The sequence below is a fragment of the Hemitrygon akajei genome, chromosome 11 (genome assembly GCF_048418815.1).
Source record: "Hemitrygon akajei chromosome 11, sHemAka1.3, whole genome shotgun sequence".
Taxonomy (NCBI): Eukaryota; Metazoa; Chordata; class Chondrichthyes; order Myliobatiformes; family Dasyatidae; genus Hemitrygon; species Hemitrygon akajei.
The window spans coordinates 39,005,335-39,020,461 of NC_133134.1; the positions used below are offsets into that span (position 1 = coordinate 39,005,335).

Consider the following 15,127-nt stretch of genomic DNA (forward strand, 5'->3'; position numbering starts at 1 on the left):
ATGAAATGCATATAGAGCATAGACAGTCAGAATATTTTTTTCCAGCAGAGAAATGATGGGGACTAGAGAGAGAATGTTCAAATTAAATGTGCGGGCCAAGTTTGACATTAAAAGTGTAAGTTCCTGAAATGGGCTTCCAGAATAGTGCTGGAAGCAGATGTGATAGTGTTGTATACAAGGTTGCTGGATAGACAAATGTATATGGAGGTATAGGGACCGTGTTCAGGGAAAGAGATTCAGTTTCATTTGGCATTCTGTCTGGCACAGACATGGTGGGCCGAAGGGCCTGTTTCTGTGTTGAATTATTCTATATCCTGAGTTACATGAGGTCTTTGTAACTTTATAGCATTATTCTAAGATTAGTAACCTATATGCCCCTAAATTACCTTTGGCAAGAAATTCAATTGCACACTTCTTTCCAGAGTTATGTGATTAAAAATTGGCCAGAGTGGAATGTGCTAATAACATCTCCACTTTACACCTCTGCCAAAATCTGAAAGGGCATTTCCCAGAATGATCATATTTACGTCTTCAACTCAATTCCCACACTAGTTGTTCAGGAAAGGTATCATTTCTTTTTTGACATTGCGAGGAAATTAAACAAGATAATTCCAAAGGCAATCATGATCCAACACTTAAAGAATAACTAGGTCCTAATACCACACTATCTCATTTGGATCTAAGAAGGCCTGTATTGTATTTAGCCTTGGTTCTCCACAATTTCCCTTTCCAAACAACCCAGACATCAGCTGGTAATCTGAACTCTGTACCCAGCATGCTCCAGATCCCAAATCTTTCAGTTAGACCCACCTTCCTGAGCTCCATTTTTCCATCACACCTACTACCCCAGTCACTTACTTTGGTCTCTAAACCAAACTTCATTACTCATCTCCCCAACTTCAGACCCTGACTTCACATTTTACGAACCACTTTTTCATATCTGGAAACATACTGGCCTGGGTGCAGTAGAATCACTGAACTTGCAAGATTCATTTCAAATACCATGTATTTCATACCAAATACCATTCATTTCAAATACCATGTATTTCATACCAAATACCATTCATTTCAAATATCATTTCATACCCAGCCCCCCCTCCATTAATCATGTCCCAATCAAGACCATTACCTCAATTAGATCATCCTGTTCACCTTCCCATTCATTTTACCAACACTGGAACGCTTGTCACCTCCTGTATCTCCAGTTCCTGCCCACCATATGATTCTTTCCCTAACAGTCCTCTCTGATCTTCTCTGAGCCTCAGAAGCACCTCCTCGTCCAAGGTGCATTTCCTCCATGTTCTCCACTCACACAATAGCGGAGATCATGGAGATAAAGCCAATTACGTTGTGTTACAATGTCTTAGGTCCTATGAGTGATTGAGCATCTGATTTGAAGAAACTTACAGCAAGCTGCTACTATCATTCTGCTCTTAAGTGGCCATGCTTAAACAGTTGCTACGGGTGAAGCTGATATACCCATTGAAAGTGGATTAGTTGTTACTCTGTCTCACTGAGGATTTCACGATTCCTGGAAGTCCCTGCTGGGATGAGTGCTCCTTGGCAATTTTAGATCAAATCAGAGGATGATGGAAAATTAATGGAGCTTTTCACTCACTGCAAAAAATCTGAGTCATTGCATCTTTTAGGGAACACCAGGACAAACAGTACCTGGAGTTATTAAGTTCAGGACCAACCAGCAACTTTTGCAGATTAAGGTGCTACTTAGGAAAATTCATTGCAGAAAAAGGGTGTCCTGTACGGGAAGAGAGGTCAAATTTCCAATAAAATATGAGACATATTGTTTACTGTTGGTAACACCAGGTTAATGCCATTTGCTTTAATAATTATCACTATTATAAAGTCACAATTTTTAGTTCTTTGTTGACTCACCAGGGGGCATATGAGGCAGCAATGAAGAAGTAGATCACCATCCTGTCAAACATGTGGAAGCAATGCTCCATTGTTCTGGATATAGAAAAAAGATTATTGTGTAGAATTCCACTGTGTGCCATACAGACACATAATTTACATAAGCATTGATTTGCTTCACAAAGAATAAGTAGGACATCATCCTTCAAAGTGTAATCTTAGCTCAGTATAAAGTCATTATAATGTTTTCAATTAAAACCAGCTGTATCAGAACTGTTGCGATCCCTGCCCTTTCCCAAAAATGGGCCAGACTGTTTGTGTAATAACTAGGCTGTCTTCTAAATTCAGTTAAATCATTGTACAGAAGTGTGTGTGTGTGTGTGTGTGTGTGTGTGTGTGTGTGTGTGTGTGTGTGTGTGTGTGTGTGTGTGTGTGTGTGTGTGTGTGTGTGTGTGTGTGTGTGTGTGTGTGTGTGTGTGTGTGTGTTCGTGTTCGCTCCAGAGTATTTACAGCCACAATCACTCACATAAACAGAAAACCTCAGAAGTACACAGCACTTGCTGGCCCTTTATTGTGTTTTATTTTAGACAAGCATCATATAGATAGGCACTACATGGTATTTGATAATACTGCATGTCCCCAGCAACCCACCAAATTGAGGTGGTGGGGTTTGATAATACTGCATGAACCCAGCAACCCACCAATTTCAGGTGGTGGGGCCCAGCTTCAAGAGAGGGGAATAAGCCAATGTTTGGCCATTGCTGGAGCGGACATGGAGGCGATTTGAAGTAGGCGAATTGAGGCGAAGCAGAGTTGAGGCAAGGCCCGGGCCCAAGAGCAAGGACTGACCCACTGTTGATTGTTGGGTATGTGTTGAACTGAGGTGGCGTGGCTGGGTTCTGGGCCCAAGAGCATATTAAACCAGCAGGGCCTGGGTCAGAGTGTGAGGAACAGTCTGAGATGTGGCTGATTTAAGCACCGGGCCTGACTGGATAGGTCAAGGTGTTGGGGCCGGAGGAGAGGAAGAGGCTGGTATTCAGTTCACTGCTTCACGAGCTTTACTCATCTCCGTGCTGAAATGAGGTTGTGGCCTGCAACTAAGGGGTTCCTGGACAGGCTGTAGAGAATACTGGTTTCGTGGCTGTGGATTCACTTCGGTGAACTTCAATTCTGAATGTTACTTTTATTGTTTGCACGATGTTTTTTCTCTGCATGTTGGGTATTTGACAGTCTTTTTTGTTTTGTGGCTGCCTGTAAAGAGACAAATCTCAAGGTCATATATAGTATACATGAAGAAGAAGAAAGCCCTTAACTCCGAGCGGAGTCTTCAGGACGCTGTTGTGACGGCATTTTTTTTTAGCAGGCTTTCTTGTTTTTACGAAGCCAAGTTGCTAGCTCGACGCTCAACCCAGCACGGATGGAAAGCGTGCAAGGGAGCCGGCTGGATTCGAACTCTGGAGCCTTTGCTCCAAAGTCCGGCGCTGATGCCACTATGCCACCAGCCGGCCATATAGTATACATACTTTGACAATAAATTTACTTTGAACTTTCAATTTTTGGACTCCCCTGTGTATTACCACCAGTTTAAAATATGCAGAGTAAAAGATACATTGTGCTTTTGAATAAAATTTCCAGACCTGCATGTTTTCAGGGCAGGGTCAGTGAGCCTCTGTGGACATTTGTTGTTGAGACACGCATCAGGACTGACAGTGTCAGCTGAAGATAACCAATATATGAAAGAGAAAGGGGGGGGGGGGTTGAGGCGGAGGCTGATAGTGTAGGTGGAACCAGCTTTGGGTGGGGGCAATGGAGAGATGGAACCAGATGGGGGAGGATCAGTCTTTGGGTGCTTAAGGCTGCATTTGCATATACCGAAAATTGTGCCACATTAGCGATGTTAGCACATTTTTACTTCCTGTTTTACAAGGGAGGTTTTTCAGTAATTACAGCATCATATTACTTGAATACTAAAATATTTACAATTCACACTATTTACAGTCAATGGCTTCCAATCACAACATAGCCATCTCTACGTAGAGTGTTCTCCACCTCCTATGGTGCCCACCAGTTCCAGAAGCCCCCCAAGATACTAACATATTGGCAGTGAGCACCAGTCAAAAGAATGCTGAATCTGCATATGATAGCATCATCAGTGTTCAGTACAGGTTTGATGTCAGTGTTACAGTGCAGTATCTAACACCCTCTCTAACTTCACATAGCTGAACTCAGGAAGGACACTTCACTGCAGGAAGGACAATAGCCCAATTCATGACCACCATCAGCACTCTGCCTCACCTGGTTCCATCTGCCCGTTGCCCATGTATCTGGCTTTCTTCTTTCTTATCCCTTGGTTTACCCTACCTGTCACCTACCAGCCAGTGTCTAAACATTGTTCAGCTTCCCTCTGTCATCTTATTCCACCTATCACCTACACCAGTCTCTGTCTCAGCCCTCCCTCTCACTTCAATATACTGGCTATCTACTCTCTCAGTGCTGATGTGGGATTTCATTGACTATTTCTTTGCCTTCACCAATGTTGCCTGACTCAAGAAGCAGTTTGTCTCTTGTCTCTTGAGTCTTCATGTTCTAAAAGTACTTCACTGGAAGAATGCAATGAAGGTTTATCTTTCTTTCCTAACATAAAGTCCTGTCATTTAACAAAATAGATTGTTGAAAAATATTATTTGTCTTAATTTGCAATTAACAACCAATACAAAAAATATACAACAATAAAAACACAGGAAGGTTAAAGTTGCCTTTAATACACCACACAATTACACTATTTTCTGGTCCTTTGCCATTTCAGTGTTCACATGGAAGGTATTACAGGTTCCATTTACATAAAGTCAGTGGTTGCCTGGTGACATTATTCTTGTCTATTTACATTTGTGATATTGATGATTTATGCCTCATATTTAATTAATCAATTGAAAGGTAGCAAAATATCAACAAATTAAAGCCCAGTACCTGGCACTGACCTTAAAAACAATTAGTTCATTTAACTGCTTCATATTTGTTAGTGTGATTCATGCTCTAGCAAATGCTACGCACAGCAGTGCTTCAGACATTGTAATTCTGGGAATATGGGATAATGAAGCCCATTTCCCCACTCGCCTGCATAACCTCAGAATAACATCCTTCCTTACTCCTTTCCCACTAAGACAAAATTTAATACCTATTCAATAGAGAATTGGAGGTGGTCTTGTAAGGGGCATTTATTGAAGTGATTCCAGATTCGAAAGGAAAATATGATATTCCTGAGTACTATGTCACCCAAAGTTCCCTTGAAGGGGAAGACCTATAATCTCCAACTTGGCTGAATTTAAACTAGAGCAATGTGTGTCTTATGGGGTGCATAACCTGCACCTGATGACATCTTATCAATTCCCTTAAAATATTGTGTTGTGTAATTTGTAACTTTAATCACAATTACCATTAAACGTTTTCAAAACAAAATTCAGATTGTCAGCAGTCTTTGGATGTTAGGGGTGAATTTGCATCTGCACTAGTTAGGAATGCTAGTTTATTGGCAGTGAGTGCCAATCAAGTAAATGTTGAATCTGCGCACAATAACATTAACCAGTAGGCAATACAGACTTGACGTCAATGCCACTGTACAGCATCGAATGGTCTCTCATTCTCACACAGCTGAACACATAGACCAGTGCAGGAAGGGCAGCAACCAGCCCGCAAACAGTGATAAAACATATTGTAATAAAGAGCAAACTGTAATCAGTTCTTACATAACTGATCTATATTTGAACACCATGAACTATGTCAAAGAAGTAGAGAATGGCTATTTGATAACAGGCAGATGTTATACCATCAATGCCACCAACCTTTCCCAAAATGACACTGGAAGGCCAAGTGTGGATGATCAGATCAAGTTACTTGTTTTATGGGCCAGTCCAATTATTTGATGTATCAAAATTTTTGTTTTCATATTATATGAGGCAACGACTGCAGCAAATGTTTAACATTAGACACATCTCTGGTAGACAATCCTGATCATGCAGTACTTGGGAAAAGCACTTGTTTGGCCCAGCTGTAAACACGAAACCCATAGAAACGCGCACAGTGATTATTGTCACAACAAGAACCTTTGGCAAAAGCCTGTGAGGAGGATTTCCCATGCTGGGCTTGATTGCGTAGGTAGGAATTCAGAAGTCTCACCCTAAGGTCATTTTGCCAGGATGTCCTGATTAGTGAGAGGAACCGGAGTTGTAATAATCTATCTGGCCAAGATGGAGTGCAGCCAAGCACAAGTGAACCAAGAGAAACATTCCCATCAATTCATCCTATAATTCAAAGTTGCGAAAGCTCTCCTTTTACCTCTTCCCTTCCCATCATTTAGGGACACAAATAAGCCTTTCAGATGAAAAAGTATTAGACCATAAGACGAAGGAGCAGAAGTTAGCCATTCGGCCCATTGAGACTGTACCGCCATTTCATCATGAGCTGATCCAATCTCCCCTTTAGTCCCATTCCCCCGCCTTCTCACCATAATCTTTGATGCCCTGACTACTCAGATACCTATCAATCTCTGCCTTAAATACACCCAATGACTTGGCCTCCACTGCCACCCGTGGCAACAAATTCCATAGATTCACCACCCTCGGGCTAAAAAAATTTTTTCGCATCTCTGTTCTGAATGGGCGTCCTGCAATCCTCAAGTCATGTCCTCTCATACTAGACTCCCCCACCATGGGAAACAACTTTGCCACATCCACTCTGTCCATGCTTTTCAACATTCGAAATGTTTTTATGAGGTCCCCCCTCATTCTTCTAAACTCCAAGGAGTACAGTCCAAGAGCGGTCAAACGTTCCTCATATGTTAACCCTCTCATTCCCAGAATCATTCTAGTGAATCTTCTCTGAACCCTCTCCAATGGCAGCACATCCTTTCTTAAATAAGGAGCCCAAAACTGCACACAGTATTCCAAGTGAGGTCTTACCAGTGCCTTATAGAGCCTCAACATCACACCCCTGTTCTTATATTTTATTCCTCTAGAAATGAATGCCAACATTGCATTCGCCTTCTTCACCATCGACTCAACCTGGAGGTTAACCTTAAGGGTATCCTGCACAAGGACTCCCAAATCCTGTTGCATCTCAGAACTTTGAATTCTCTCCCTATTTAAATAATAGTCTGCCCGTTTATTTCTTCTACCAAAGTGCATGACCGTACACTTTCCAACATTGTAATTCATTTGCCACTTCTTTGCCCATTCCCCCAATCTATCCAAGTCTCTCTGCAGACTCTCTGTTTCCTCAGCACTACCGGCCCCTCCACCTATCTTTGTATCAGCAGCAAACTTAGCCACAAAGCCAGCTATTCCATAATCCAAATTGTTGATATACAACATAAAAAGAAGCGGCCCCAACACTGACCCCTGTGGAACACCACTGGTAACCGGCAGCCAAGCAGAATGGGATCCCTTTATTCCCACTCTCTGTTTCCTGCCAATCAACCAACACCCTATCCACATATGTAACTTTCCTGTAATTCCATGGGCTCTTATCTTGTTTAGCAGCTTCATGTGCGGCACCTTGTCAAAGGCCTTCTGAAAATCCAAATACACAACACCCACTGCATCTCCCTTGTCTAGCCTACTTGTAATTTCCTCAAAAAATTGCACTAGGTTTGTCAGGCAGGATTTTCCTTTAAGGAAACCATGCTGAGCTCAGCCCAACTTGTCATATGCCTCCAGGTACTCCGTAACCTCATCCTTGACAATCGACTCCAACAACTTCCCAACCACCAATGTCAAGCTAATAGGTCTATAATTTCCTTTTTGCTTCCTTGTGCCCCTTCTTAAATAGCAGAGTGACATCTGCAATCTTCCAGTCCTCCAGAACCAGGCCAGAATCTATCAACTTTTGAAAGATCATTGCTAATGCCTCCGCAATCTCCACTGCTACTTCCTTCAGAACACGAGGGTGCATTCCATCTGGTCCAGGAGATTTATCTACCCTCAGACTATTTAGGTTCCTGAGTACTTTCTCTGTCGTAATTGTGACTGTGCATATTTCTCTTCTCTGACACCCTTGAATGTCCAGTATATTGCTGATGTCTTCCTCAGTGAAGACTGATACAAAACACTCGTTCAGTTCCTCCACCATCTCCTTATCTCCCATTACAATTTCTCCAGCATCATTTTCTATTGGTCCTATATCTACTCTCACCTGTCTTTTACTCTTTATATACTTGAGAAAGCTTTTAGTATCCTCGTTGATATTATTTGCTAGCTTCCTTTCATAGTTCATCTTTTCCCTCTTAATGACCTTCTTAGTTTCCTTTTGTAAGCTTTTAAAAACTTCCCAATCCTCTGTCTTCCCACCAATTTTTGCTTCCTTGTATACCCTCTGCTTTGCTTTTACTTTGGCTTTGACTTCTCTTGTCAACCATGGTTGCATCCTTTTTCCATTCGAAAATTTCTTCTTCTTTGCAATATATCTGTCTTGAACCTTCCTCACTTCTCGCATAAACTCCAGCCACTGCTGCTCTGCCGTCCTTCCTGCTAATGTCCCTTTCCAGTCAACCTTGGCCAGTTCCTCTCTCATGCCACTGTAATTTCCTTTACTCCACTGAAATACTGATACATCGGATTTCGGCTTTTCTTTCTCAAATTTTTCAGTGAACTCAATCATGTTGTGATCACTGCCTCCTAAGGGTTCCTTCACTTCCATCTCTCTAATCACCTCTGGTTCATTACACAATACCCAATCCAGTACAGCCGATCCCCTAGTGGGCTCAACAACAAGCTGTTCTAAAAAGCCATCTCGTAGACATTCTACAAATTCTCTCTCTTGAGATCCAGTGCTGACCTGATTTTCCCAATCCCCTTGCATGTTAAAATCCTCTACAATTATCATAACGCTGCCCTTCTGGCAAGCCTTTTCTATTTCCTGTTGTAATTTGTATTCCACATCACTGCAGCTGTAGATAACTGCCATCAGGGTCCTTTTACCCCTGCGATTTCTTAGCTCAACCCATAAAGATTCTGTACCTTCCGATCCTATGTCAACACTTTCTAATGATTTAATATCATTTCTTACCATTAAAGCCACGCCACCCCCTCTACCTACCTGCCTATCCTTCTGATACACCGTGTATTCTTGGACGTTCAGCTCCCAGAGCCATGCATTCTTTAGCCACGTCTCAGTGATGGCCACAATATCATACCTGCCGATCTGTAACTGTACAAGACCATCCACCTTATTCCTTATGCTGCGTGCATTTAAGTATAACACCTTAAGTTCAATATTTGGTACTTTCTGCATTGATTGCACTGCAACTCATCCCAATGGCTACAAATTTGCTCCATCACCTGCCTGTCCTTCCTGACATCCTTACTGCTCACTACCTTAGATCTATTTCTGTTTTCTCTCTCCTCCACTCCATCATTCCGGTTCCCATCCCCCTGCCAAATTAGTTTAAACCCTCCCTAACAGCTCTATTAAACCTTCCTGCCAGGATATTGGTCCCCCTGGGATTCAAGTGCAAACCGTCCTTTTTGTACAGGTCACACCCACCCCAAAAGAGGTCCCAATGATGCAGAAACTTGAATCCCTGCCCCCTGCTCCAATCCCTCAGCCACACATTTATCCTCCACCTCATTCCATTCCTACTGTCACTGTTGTGTGGCATAGGCAGTATTCCTGGGATTACTACTTTTGCAGTCCTTCTTCTCAACTGCCTTCCTAACTCCCTATGTTCTCCTTTCAGGACCTCTTCCCTTTTCCTACCTATGTCATTGGTACCTATATGTACCACGACCTCTGGCTCCTCACCCTCCCATTTCAGGATATCTTGGACGGGATCAGAAACATCCCAGACTCTGGCACCAGGGAGGCAAACTACCATCCGGGTCTGATCGCATCCACAGAATCACCTATCTGACCCCCTAACTATTGAGTCCCCTATTACTACTGCCTTCCTCTTCCTTTCTCTACCCTTCTGAGCTACAAGGTTGGACTCTGTGCCGGAGACATGGCTACTGTTGCTTCCCCCAGCTAGGCTGTCCCCCCCAACAGTACTCAAACAGGAGTACTTACTGTCAAGGGGTACAACCACTGGGGTACTCTCTAGTACCTGACTCTTCCCCTTCCCTCTCCTAGCCGTGACCCACCTGTCTGCCTCCCGTGGCCCTGGTGTGACCACCTGCCTGTAACTCCTCTCTATCAACTCCTCACTCTCCTTGATCAGACAAAGGTCATCGAGTTGTAACTCCAATTCCCTAACATGGTCCCTTAGGAGCCTCAGCTCAGTGCACCTGGCGCAGATGCGGACATCCGGAGGCTAGGAGACTCCAGGACCTCCCACATCCGACACCGAGAACAACAAGCTGCCCTCACACTCATATTTCCCCCTTTCCTCAAATAACAGGAAAAACTGAAACCTAAACCTACCTTGCCTCGCCCGCTTCCGCCTAAGCCCGTTGAGCCAAAGCCCTTAAGCCTTCACTCTGCTCCCGGCTCACTCCACTGCCCGCAAACGACGCTCCCTGCTGTTTAAGGCTGTGTCCTTTTTAAATCTTCCCCACGTCACTGCCCAACATCACATGCCTGCGTAGTCCCACCTCTCTTAACTCCGATGAGAATAAGAAAAAATCAAAATGGCTCCTGCTGCACTCCCTTTCTGCTCGTCCGACTTCCTTCTCCAAAAAAAAATCTAATTTCTACCTCTTCCGGCTTGGAATACAGCAGTCTTCTCGATACTGAAGAAACTAAACTGCAGATTAGGTTGACCACTTTACAGACAGTTCTGTTCTTATCTCTTTAACTCTCCATCCACTGGCATTTTGATTTGTTTGTCTTTGGCCTTAAGACTGTTCCAATGAAGCCCAATCTAAGCTCAAGGAATAGCATTTGATCTTTGACGCAGCACATAATAGCTTTCAGGATTTGACTTTAAACACAGCAATTACAGATAATCGGCTGATCTGGGTTGTACCATTCTGGCCTTTTCGTGGAGGCCTTTGACTTTTTTCTCTCTCCAGAGATGCTGCTTGGCTTGCTGCAAAATTCCAGCATTTTCTGTTTTTATTTCAGATGTCTAGTATCAGCAATGCTTTGCTTCTTCAATATGTACCTACCTCTCTGCCACTGATGTTCTTTTCCCTTTTTTCACCCTCTTCGCCGTCTATTTTCATTCAACTCCTTCTGTCCAGATCCCTCAGACAGGTCATTTTCAGATAGTAAACCTTCACCCCTGCTCCCAGATAACTCCACCACCACTTGTGTCATTCAGTTCCTTCTGATCTCTGTACTATTACTAATATTCATATTGTTCTCCTCACCTCTTCTGTCTACATTCATAAGTTCCTCAGTTCTGACAAAAGGTCATCAACTTGAAACTATTGACTCTGTTTCTCTCTCCACAAATACTGCCTGCCCTGGTAACTATCCCTAGCATTCTACATAGTTATTTTAGACCTTCTCCACCTGTAGTTTTCTGATGAAGGGGATCTTTATTTGTTGAGTTCTTGACAGGTTGATTTCATGTCCGCTCTGCCCTATACCAGCGCAGTAGTGGATTTCACTTCCAGCTGGTGTGTGATCACGGGCTGTCAATCCTGTGATGCTCAGCGTTCTGTAACAAGTCGGGATGCCTTTAGTTTATAACTGTCCAGTTTAACAACTGCATTTGATCCACAATGATGAAAGAAAGGATGCACCCTGAATTACTTGTATACAATGCAAGCCATGCAATGCAGATTGTTGGTGTTAGACTTCACAGCAGCTACAACACTCTTCCACTTTGACCGATGCAGCCCAACCTAACGTGAACAGCACTAGTCAATTACTTATGGGTGGGTGCTGCAGGCACTGCAAAGTTGACATTGTATAGTTGAAGGCTAATTGTTATACATCATTATTTCAACCCCACTGATTACATGCCTCCCACTCCCAACCATAGTCAGTATTAAACTATGCAACAAGATGTCTTACCGGAAATGGCTTTTCTTCCAGGAGATGGTGTGAAAGACAGTGGAAACAATGAAAAGGCCACTCAGCCCGAACCCATATATCCAAGCTGATATCATCTCCCACTGGTCATCAGAAAGGCCGTAGAGAATAGAACTGCCGAGAATGCTAGGAATGATCCAAAACTGAAAGCAAAAGGGTGAGCACTCAGGACATCTCATTCATAAATAAGCAAAGATTTTGTTTTGCAACATTAGCACATCCTCTGTGCTCCAATTTTTTGTTATCTTCTCCCTTCCTTTATTCACTTTTCCCCAACAACAAGGCCTGCTTCAGATCACTGTTGATATTGCACTGGGCTGGGCCGTAGTAAGCTGAATGTAGGAGAACAGAGATGACTCACCTTAACATTCTCTGTTCTCCTTCTTCACAACTAATGAACTATCCACAGGTGCACCTGCACAGAGATCAGAATCTAACTGCGCAAGAAATTGTTCTTTCCTGGATAAATTATGTTCTTTCCTAGCCCATGCTAGTTTGACCTGCTGTTTCCAGATTTAGATAGTTGAACATGGTGCACTGCCTAAAGCAATCTTTGTTTGTTCATTTTGCAATTAAACAAAATCCTCTGATCTCATCTTGCTCAATCTGAAATAACATATAAATAAAAAAATCCTAGGTGAATAAAGACCCAGTTGAATCTAATTCATTCTTCACCTGTTCTCGTATTCATGATACAATGATAATCAATTTGTTGACTAATCCTAATATCAATTTTAATTAATTAGTTATAGCTGAACTAGAAAACTGATTTCTCATAAATCCTGAAACCAGCTAAACCCGCAGTTGGCAGCATAACCAGGTATCATCAGAACATTAGCCAGAAACAGTAGGAACCCCAAGTTTCCAATCGCTGAGATGCTTTGTAGTGCAAGTCAAGCATGGCCATGCTAACTGCCTCAAAATCAAGGGATGGATCAAGTCAGTTAACTTCAGTCTGCAACTGTAAGACCATAACATTTCCCACAGCATCAAGTGGTAAATAAGTACTATAAGCACAAAATACTTCACAATACTTATTGGATGGTAATGGGACTTTCCCTAATGAGATTTTTAAGGTACAGTATATCTACTCATTGCACTAGGAACAATTTCATTTCAATTTTATAATCTCACCTGTGCAAAAAGCACAAAAGAAGATGCCAACAGTGAACAACGTGACCAAAGGCGACATCTTCTAGAAGGTTCACAAAACAATTTCTATCACTTCTTTTACATCTTTTTTTTTCCTTTCACATGTGGTTCTGCTCCTGTTGGAGCCGGTGACCTACATTTTGGTGGTGTGCTTTTGGGCCGACTGAGTGATCCTGTACTTTGCTGTCTCCAAGAAGGTTCCATGAGGCTTCAAGCAAAACGTGCGGCCTCGAGGCCAAGAAGTCAGAAGACCGGGCACAAGCCCACGATCGACTCCATTGCTCACCGATCCTGCTGATTAAAGCACCCAGGAAGATTGAAATCATCAAGGCAAATATGGAAGGTGAGTGGGTGTTCGGTGTCGTCTATTAACCTCTTGCTTGCTGCTCCCGAAGGAAGGTCTCTGCAATTGAATGGCCACTCTCTCCCTCGATGCTGCTGGAGGATGGCACCAGATTACTGGGACTTGGGCAAGGTTTAATCGATGTGGTTTGTGGATTGGACTCTAGTTCACATTATGATGCATTTCAGGTTCTGGTCACACTTTTTCTGGTGCTATTTTGGGTGATTTTGATCGGGGTGGCCTGAAGATAACCAACTAAGCTGAACTGAATAAGACTGGACTCTTTTAATTTTTGATTTTATGTTTTATATTCTGTGTTTTTTTATTGTTTTTTGTCACCATTTGAGCAATTTGTTTTTCTTTGTGCATGGGATGGGGGGGGGGGTTGATGTTTTTCTTTTAATGATTTCCATGGTTTTCTTTGTTTCGTGGCTGTCTGCAGGGAAGATGGCATCTCAGGGTTGTGTACTTTGATAATAAATCTACTTTGAACTTTGACCTTTATATTGGGACTGTGTTTAATATCTAAAATTTAAGTTTGAATTGTAAACTTATAGATGGCTATGATGGTTTTTTTTGCATTTTTAAAAATACAGATGTCAACTTATTTTGTTCAGTAACCAATATATCATACTGAAACAACAGACATATATAGTTATTGAATGGTTCTCCGCAAAATCATTATGTTATATAGTGGCTCATGTCAAAGTCATGTGATTTTCATATAGTAGATTACATGATCTTTCTCCAACACAATTTCACCATTGCCCAGATGAATCAAACTGTTCTTGCCTGATACATATCTGGTATAGGAACCAAGCAAGAATGACACTAGTAATGTCTTCTCCTCATGTACCTGCACCACTGTCTCACAAGAATCTGTCACTCACCCTCTCTAATTACTGTCCTGTTCCAACAACATGCAAAAACTCATGCTCAAGATTGCAAGCTGATGAAATCAAACTCATTGCCACTTCTCTTGATTTCTGTGGTACGTCCAAATTGCCAAGCTACTTATCCTACCTCCAGTACTAGATGAGCAGTAATTTCTTTCTCCTACAGATAAGACTGAAGTCATAAATATAATCTGTTTCCTAGCTACCAGTACTGGCAACTGATACTTACCTGATGTGCTATAAACATCCCTGGTAACATACTTATCTTGAAGGTGAGCCGCCAGCTATGTTTCCATGACATTGTTATGCAGCCTGTTTCTCTCTTCATAATTTCAGTGACATCTCCTCTGGTTTAGCATAGTTACAGCTGAGAATTTTTCCATGTCTTTGGTATCTCCGCCCTTGTCCACCATCCACTTTTCTGTAAATTTGAACTCATCCAAACCTCTGCTACCAAAATCCTAATTTGCATCACATCACATTCACTCAATGTCGCTGTGATACAAGGCTGCTCCATTTAGCAAGTACCTGATTCTAGCATTTTCATCTTTGCTTCAAATTTCTCCAGGGTCTCATACTCCTTGTCTTTAGAAACTCCTCCGCTCCTACAACGCTCCACTAATCCTAGTTTATTGATAATCCCTGAATATTATCGTTCCATTAATTTTGGCAATATTTTCAGCTGTGTTATTTCAGCTATCTCACAAATGCTCAGTCTCATTTGAGAGCTCTTCTTAAAACCAACTTACCAAAATTTTGCTCAACTGGCTAATAATATGGCTCTTTCACAATTACTGTTTGCTACTGCAAAGTAATTCCGTACATTTATTTTATTTGAGAAACTACAGCAGTTTACTTGAAATGAGATTACATACAGACCAGAATGTGTTCC

General features: G+C 42.2%; 1 protein-coding gene across 2 annotated transcripts in view; it reads right to left on the reverse strand.

Annotated features, from left to right (window-relative positions):
• The window catches only part of LOC140735498 (monocyte to macrophage differentiation factor 2-like), a 103,938-nt gene that overhangs the window by 29,279 nt on the left and 59,532 nt on the right, over positions 1-15,127 (reverse strand). For both annotated transcript variants that reach the window (XM_073060657.1, XM_073060659.1), the window contains exons 4-5: positions 11,827-11,987; positions 1,894-1,968 (exon numbers count right to left, since the gene is read on the reverse strand). In XM_073060657.1, the coding sequence (XP_072916758.1) occupies positions 1,894-1,968; positions 11,827-11,987 (236 nt within the window). The remainder of the gene's footprint in view (positions 1-1,893; positions 1,969-11,826; positions 11,988-15,127) is intronic.